This window comes from Oncorhynchus nerka, linkage group LG28, assembly GCF_034236695.1.
Source record: "Oncorhynchus nerka isolate Pitt River linkage group LG28, Oner_Uvic_2.0, whole genome shotgun sequence".
NCBI classification, from domain to species: Eukaryota; Metazoa; Chordata; class Actinopteri; order Salmoniformes; family Salmonidae; genus Oncorhynchus; species Oncorhynchus nerka.
Window position 1 is genome coordinate 5,101,883 of NC_088423.1, and position 8,627 is coordinate 5,110,509.

Below are 8,627 nucleotides of genomic sequence, written 5' to 3' on the forward strand. Positions count from 1 at the left end.
CAGGTGAAATACACAGAGGAGCTAGAACACAGGTAAGACACAGGAGCTAGAACACAGGTAAGACACAGAGGAGCTAGAACACAGGTAAGACACAGGAGCTAGAACACAGGTAAGACACAGAGGTGAAAGAACTCAGGTAAAACACAGAGGATATAGAACACAAGTAACAGACAGATGAGAGAAGACACAGGGCTGAACAGAAACAGAGGAGCTAGAACACAGGTGAAAGAGGAGCTAGAACAGAGGAGAACACAGGTAGAACACAGGTAAGACACAGGAGCTAGAACACAGGTAAGACACAGAGGAGCTAGAACACAGGTAAGACACAGGAGCTAGAACACAGGTAAGACACAGAGGAGCTAGAACACAGGTAAGACACATGAGCTAGAACACAGGTAAGACACAGGAGCTAGAACACAGGTAAGACACAGGAGCTAGAATACAGGTAAGACACAGAGGAGCTAGAACACAGGTAAGACACAGGAGCTAAGAAACAGAGGAGCTAGAACATAGGTAAGACACAGGAGCTAGAACACAGGTAAGACACAGAGGAGCTAAGACACAGAGAACACAGGTAAGACACAGGAGCTAGAACACAGGTAAGACACAGAGGAGCTAGAACACAGGTAAGACACAGGAGCTAGAACACAGATAAGACACAGAGGAGCTAGAACACAGGTGAGACACAGAGGAACTAGAACACAGGTAAGACACAGAGGAGCTAGAACATAGGTAAGACACAGGAGCTAGAACACAGGTAAGACACAGGAACTACAACACAGGTAAGACACAGAGGAGCTAGAACACAGGTAAGACACAGGAGCTACAACACAGGTAAGACACAGAGGAGCTAGAACACAGGTAAGACACAGAGGAGCTAGAACACAGGTAAGACACAGAGGAGCTAGAACATAGGTAAGACACAGGAGCTAGACTACAGGTAAGACACAGGAGCTAGAACACAGGTAAGACACAGAGGAGCTAGAAAACAGATAAGACACAGAGGAGCTAGAACATAGGTAAGACACAGGAGCTAGAACACAGGTAAGACACAGAGGAGCTAGAACACAGGTAAGACAAAGGAGCTAGAACACAGGTAAGACACAGAGGAGCTAGAACAAAGGTAAGACATAGGAGCTAGAACACAGGTAAGACACAGGAGCTAGAACACAGGTAAGACACAGAGGAGCTAGAACACAAGTAAGACACAGAGGAGCTAGAACACTGGTAAGACACAGAGGAGCTAGAACACAGGTAAGACGCAGAGGAGCTAGAACACAGGTAAGACACAGAGGAGCTAGAACATAGGTAAGATACAGAGGAGCTAGAACATAGGTAAGACACAGGAGCTAGAACACAGGTAAGACACAGAGGAGCTAGAACACAGGTAAGACACAGGAGCTAGAACACAGGTAAGACACAGAGGAGCTAGAACACAGGTAAGACACAGAGGAACTAGAACACAGGTAAGACACAGAGGAGCTAGAACATAAATAAGACACAGGAGCTAGAACACAGGTAAGACACAGGAGCTTCAACACAGGTAAGACACAGAGGAGCTAGAACACAGGTAAGACACAGGAGCTACAACACAGGTAAGACACAGAGGAGCTAGAACACAGGTAAGACACAGGAGCTAGAACACAGGTAAGACACAGAGGAGCTAGAACACAGGTAAGACACATGAGCTAGAACACAGGTAAGACACAGGAGCTAGAACACAGGTAAGACACAGGAGCTAGAATACAGGTAAGACACAGAGGAGCTAGAACACAGGTAAGACACAGGAGCTAAGAAACAGAGGAGCTAGAACATAGGTAAGACACAGGAGCTAGAACACAGGTAAGACACAGAGGAGCTAGAACACAGGTAAGACACAGGAGCTAGAACACAGGTAAGACACAGAGGAGCTAGAACACAGGTAAGACACAGGAGCTAGAACACAGATAAGACACAGAGGAGCTAGAACACAGGTGAGACGCAGAGGAACTAGAACACAGGTAAGACACAGAGGAGCTAGAACACAGGTAAGACACAGGAGCTAGAACACAGGTAAGACACAGGAGCTAGAACACAGGTAAGACACAGGAGCTACAACACAGGTAAGACACAGAGGAGCTAGAACACAGGTAAGACACAGAGGAGCTAGAACACAGGTAAGACACAGAGGAGCTAGAACATAGGTAAGACACAGGAGCTAGAACACAGGTAAGACACAGAGGAGCTAGAACACAGGTAAGACACAGGAGCTAGAACACAGGTAAGACACAGAGGAGCTAGAACAAAGGTCAGACATAGGAGCTAGAACACAGGTAAGACACAGGAGCTAGAACACAGGTAAGACACAGAGGAGCTAGAACACAAGTAAGACACAGCAGCTAGAACACAGGTAAGACACAGAGGAGCCAGAACACAGGTAAGACACAGGAGCTAGAACACAGGTAAGACACAGAGGAGCTAGAACACAGGTAAGACACAGAGGAGCTAGAACACAGGTAAGACACAGAGGAGCTAGAACATAGGTAAGACACAGGAGCTAGAACACAGGTAAGACACAGGAGCTAGAACACAGGTAAGACACAGAGGAGCTAGAAAACAGATAAGACACAGAGGAGCTAGAACATAGGTAAGACACAGGAGCTAGAACACAGGTAAGACACAGAGGAGCTAGAACACAGGCAAGACACATGAGCTAGAACACAGGTAAGACACAGGAGCTAGAACACAGGTAAGACACAGAGGAGCTAGAACATAAATAAGACACAGGAGCTAGAACACAGGTAAGACACAGGAGCTTCAACACAGGTAAGACACAGAGGAGCTAGAACACAGGTAAGACACAGGAGCTACAACACAGGTAAGACACAGAGGAGCTAGAACACAGGTAAGACACAGGAGCAACAACACAGGTAAGACACAGAGGAGCTAGAACACAGGTAAGACACAGGAGCTAGAACACAGGTAAGACACAGAGGAGCTAGAACACAGGTAAGACACAGGAGCAAGAACACAGGTAAGACACAGAGGAGCTAGAACACAGGTAAGACACAGGAGCTAGAACACAGATAAGACACAGATGAGCTAGAACACAGGTAAGACACAGAGGAGCTAGAACACTGGTAAGACACAGAGGAGCTAGAACACAGGTAAGACACAGAGGAGCTAGAACACAGGTAAGACACAGAGGAGCTAGAACATAGGTAAGACACAGAGGAGCTAGAACACAGGTAAGACACAGAGGAGCTAGAACACAGGTAAGAGACAGAGGAGCTAGAACACAGGTAAGACACAGAGGAGCTAGAACATAGGTAAGACACAGGAGCTAGAACACAGGTAAGACACAGAGGAGCTAGAACACAGGTAAGACACAGGAGCTAGAACACAGGTAAGACACAGAGGAGCTAGAACACAGGTAAGAGACAGAGGAGCTAGAACACAGGTAAGACACAGAGGAGCTAGAACAAAGGTAAGAAACAGGAGCTAGAACACAGGTAAGACACAGGATCTAGAACACAGGTAAGACACAGAGGAGCTAGAACACAAGTAAGACACAGCAGCTAGAACACAGGAAAGACACAGAGGAGCCAGAACACAGATAAGACACAGGAGCTAGAACACAGGTAAGACACAGAGGAGCTAGAACACAGGTAAGACACAGAAGAGCTAGAACACTGGTAAGACACAGAGAAGATAGAACACAGGTAAGACACAGAGGAGCTAGAACACAGGTAAGACACAGAGGAGCTAGAACATAGGTAAGATACAGAGGAGCTAGAACATAGGTAAGACACAGAGGAGCTAGAACACAGGTAAGACACAGAGGAGCTAGAACACGGGTAAGACACAGAGGAGCTAGAACACAGGTAAGACACAGAGGAGCTAGAACACAGGTAAGACACAGAGGACCTAGAACATAGGTAAGACACAGGAGCTAGAACACAGGTAAGACACAGGAGCTAGAACACAGGTAAGACACAGAGGAGCTAGAAAACAGATAAGACACAGAGGAGCTAGAACATAGGTAAGACACAGGAGCTAGAACACAGGTAAGACACAGAGGAGCTAGAACACAGGTAAGACACATGAGCTAGAACACAGGTAAGACACAGGAGCTAGAACACAGGTAAGACACAGAGGAGCTAGAACATAAATAAGACACAGGAGCTAGAACACAGGTAAGACACAGGAGCTTCAACACAGGTAAGACACAGAGGAGCTAGAACACAGGTAAGACACAGGAGCTACAACACAGGTAAGACACAGAGGAGCTAGAACACAGGTAAGACACAGGAGCAAGAACACAGGTAAGACACAGAGGAGCTAGAACACAGGTAAGACACAGGAGCTAGAACACAGGTAAGACACAGAGGAGCTAGAACACAGGTAAGACACAGGAGCAAGAACACAGGTAAGACACAGAGGAGCTAGAACACAGGTAAGACACAGGAGCTAGAACACAGATAAGACACAGATGAGCTAGAACACAGGTAAGACACAGAGGAGCTAGAACACTGGTAAGACACAGAGGAGCTAGAACACAGGTAAGACACAGAGGAGCTAGAACACAGGTAAGACACAGAGGAGCTAGAACATAGGTAAGACACAGAGGAGCTAGAACACAGGTAAGACACAGAGGAGCTAGAACACAGGTAAGAGACAGAGGAGCTAGAACACAGGTAAGACACAGAGGAGCTAGAACATAGGTAAGACACAGGAGCTAGAACACAGGTAAGACACAGAGGAGCTAGAACACAGGTAAGACACAGGAGCTAGAACACAGGTAAGACACAGAGGAGCTAGAACACAGGTAAGAGACAGAGGAGCTAGAACACAGGTAAGACACAGAGGAGCTAGAACAAAGGTACGAAACAGGAGCTAGAACACAGGTAAGACACAGGAGCTAGAACACAGGTAAGACACAGAGGAGCTAGAACACAAGTAAGACACAGCAGCTAGAACACAGGAAAGACACAGAGGAGCCAGAACACAGGTAAGACACAGGAGCTAGAACACAGGTAAGACACAGAGGAGCTAGAACACAGGTAAGACACAGAGGAGCTAGAACACTGGTAAGACACAGAGAAGATAGAACACAGGTAAGACACAGAGGAGCTAGAACACAGGTAAGACACAGAGGAGCTAGAACATAGGTAAGATACAGAGGAGCTAGAACATAGGTAAGACACAGAGGAGCTAGAACACAGGTAAGACACAGAGGAGCTAGAACACGGGTAAGACACAGAGGAGCTAGAACACAGGTAAGACACAGAGGAGCTAGAACACAGGTAAGACACAGAGGAGCTAAAACACAGATAAGACACAGGAGGAGACACAACACAGGTAAGACACAGGAGGAGACACAACACAGGTAAGACACAGAGGAGATACAAAACAAGTAGCAGACACCGAAAAGCTAGAACACTGGTGACAGACAGAGGAGATAGAACAAAGGTGAGATTCACATAGGAGATGGAACACAGGTAACAGACAGAGAGGAGATAGAACAAAGGTGAGATTCACATAGGAGATGGAACACAGGTAACAGACAGAGAGGAGATAGAACACAAGTAACATACAAAGGGGAGCTGAACACAGGTAACAGACAAAGGGGAGCTGAACACAGGTAACAGACAGAGAGGAGATAGAACACAAGTAACAGACAAAGGGGAGCTGAACACAGGTAACAGACAAAGGGGAGCTGAACACAGGTAACAGACAAAGGGGAGCTGAACACAGGTAACAGACAAAGGGGAGCTGAACACAGGTAACAGACAAAGGGGAGCTGAACACAGGTAACAGACAAAGGGGAGCTGAACACAGGTAACAGACAAAGGGGAGCTGAACACAGGTAACAGACAAAGCAGTGAAATAACTTCAGTTTGGACAGGACTTTTAATCCATCGACATGTAAACCCAAAAAGGTCTCATGCCATTTATTAAAGCAGTAATCTGCTGCTCAATCATCTATTCCAGACATTGGATAAACTGACCTTCACTGAATTAAACTGAACAAGAAACTGAAATCAATTCCTTGGACAAACAAAACCACCAACAGAATCTGCCGGTGTCTCTAATTCACCAGAAAAATTAGGTTGGTCTTTCCTCTGTTGGGATTTTATGCGGTTTAGATTTTTGCTTCCTTGGGTCGGTTGAGTAACAAATGCATTCTTTCTGAGAAGACAATCCGGTTTTAGGTATCTATTAAAATTACTCTTACAACAACTTAGTTGTCAGGTTCGTTATACGAAGGAGACCAAGGTGCAGCGTGGTATGCGTATCTTCTTCTTTTATTACAGAAAGAACATAGAACAAACTAACAAAACGAACAGTGCAGACAGGCAACTAAACATAGAATAAGATCCCACCAAACACAAACCGGAAATGGCTACCTAAATATGATCCCCAATCAGAGACAACGATAAACAGCTGCCTCTGATTGAGAACTATATCAGGCCAACATAGAAATACAAAAAACCATAGACCTACAACAACCCTAGACATACAAAACCCCTAGACAACCCTGACCTAACCAAAATATAAAGAAAGCAGGTCAGGGCGTGTCATTAGTGTCTCTTGCTGGGATGTATTTCTTTCACTCAGAGGAGATAGACATTTTGAGACACCAGAACTGCTCTGACAGAAACAGAGCTTTTCTTGAGCTTCCTTATTTCTATTGTCTGCAAGAAGCGGTCTTTTCATTCAGTGGGGTGCGTCACATAATAAAATATGATTCGAAAACATATCATCTCTGATTTTGCCTGACATAGATGAATGACAGACTCAGCTTCTGCAGTCTGGTATCAGTAGATTGCGTTCTTTCGATTTCGACGACAAAAACATTTATTTTTTGTCTGTTTGTGGGACAGTATATAAACTCTCAATCACAAAACTTGATTTAAGGATCCATAAAATTGGAAACTAGTCATGGTCTGCACTGAAAAATAGTCATCTTTTTCTAGAGATAATGACAGTGTTAATTTAGGCTTGATTCATTGTTTGAGGAATCGTACCGATGTGGCAGTTGGTCTTCTTTTGAAAGGTATCCCTCAGTTAATTTTGCTTTGTGACGTTCAAAAGTCCTGTCACAAGGCTAAAGAGATTGTCCTTGCATGCCTATCGCATCACAAACATCACCTCAGAGCATTTCAGTTTCTTGAGACATCTGGAGAGGCTAGATTCAGGACTCAATGACATAACTATTATTCTAGACTTAACATCTCAGGGACTGGGTAAATTGAGATTATTAGACCTAACATTAAACATGATCTCTCAGATTACAGATCATAATTTCTTTGGCCTTGACAGCTTGGATACCCTCATGTTGCGAGAAAACCTCCTTGTATATATCGACGTGTCTGCATTCATCCACCTCACTTTGCTGACGAATGTAGATTTAGGGGATGTTCTCCCTCCTCCCTCTGAGGTGGAGAACAGTGTGAACGTGACACATATATTTGGTGCCATCCCTCAAGGCCTGACTCATTTGAACATTTCCTCCATTGGGTACCCTCTTACCATCATCAACAGCACCCTAACACCCGGCCTCACTCTTCAGCTACGTGCTCAACTGCTGAAGGCCAATCTTCCAGTCTGTCTTCAGTCTCACAGCAGTAATGGATCAACTTCTACGTGGGCATCACTTCACCGCAAGGTACCTCACCTCCCTGGAATAATTATCTGACCTGAACATGCTTGTGCAGCTGATGTTTCTGAACCTGATGGGAGAGGCTGACCAACATGTTTCACAACCTGACCAGCCTGGAGAGCCTGAATTCAAATCACTCTGGAGGAAGAGCTGAGCAGATACCTCCACTCTCTCAGGCAGTTGATGGTGGAATCTCTAGAAGAGTTCAGTGTGACGGAGAGCTTCCCAGAGACCCTGACCAGCCTGAGGTCCCTGGTATTCTATGATCCTCGAATACATTGCAACTGTGATAACTCCTGGCTGGTCCCCTGGGCCCAAGGACAGAGACATGTCCAGGTCATCAGCTGTGATAAGTACTGGCTGGTCCCCTGGATCCTAGACCCAAAAACATCCTGTGGCGTTCTGCATTAGCATCGAATAGCCCTCGTGATATGCAACTTTTCAGGGAAGTTAGGAACCAATATACACAGGCAGTTAGGAAAGCTAAGGTTAGCTTTTTCAAACAGAAATTTGCATCCTGTAGTACAAACTCAAAAAAGTTCTGGGACCCTGTAAAATCCATGGAGAATAAGAGCACCTCCTCCCAGCTGCCCATGGCACTGAGGCTAGGAAACACTGTCACTACCGATAAATCCACAATAATTGAGAATTTCAAGAAGCATTTTTTTACGGCTGGCCATGCTTTCCACCTGGCTACCCCTACCCAGGTCAACAGCCCTGCGCTCCCCACAGCAACTTGCCAAAACCTTCCCCACTTCTTCTTCACCCAAATCCAAATAGCTGATGTTCTGAAAGAGCTGCAAAATCTGGAACCCTACAAATCAGCCGGGCTAGACAATCAGGACCCTCTCTTTCTAAAATTATCTGCCAAATTGTTGCAACCCCTATTACTAGCCTGTACAACCCCTTTTTTTGTATCGTCCGAGATTCACATAGATTGGAAAGCTGCCGCGGTCATCCCCCTCTTCAAAAGGGGAGACAC

The 8,627-nt window shown here is 45.5% G+C and overlaps 1 protein-coding gene across 1 annotated transcript; it reads right to left on the reverse strand.

Annotated features, from left to right (window-relative positions):
• Positions 1 to 554: 554 nt before the first annotated feature.
• LOC135565616 (keratin-associated protein 10-1-like) lies at positions 555 to 7,690 on the reverse strand. Its single transcript, XM_065013214.1, has 21 exons — positions 7,683 to 7,690; positions 5,160 to 5,301; positions 4,998 to 5,066; positions 4,866 to 4,875; positions 4,713 to 4,769; positions 4,393 to 4,449; positions 4,031 to 4,087; positions 3,779 to 3,931; positions 3,501 to 3,557; positions 3,318 to 3,374; positions 2,996 to 3,054; positions 2,765 to 2,821; positions 2,424 to 2,561; positions 2,295 to 2,301; positions 2,096 to 2,197; positions 1,879 to 1,935; positions 1,589 to 1,636; positions 1,343 to 1,401; positions 1,158 to 1,162; positions 828 to 934; positions 555 to 640 (listed from the first exon to the last, which is right to left on the reverse strand). Exons 1-21 carry the CDS (start codon positions 7,688 to 7,690, stop codon positions 555 to 557), a joined length of 1,392 nt encoding a protein of 463 aa, XP_064869286.1.
• Positions 7,691 to 8,627: the final 937 nt, after the last annotated feature.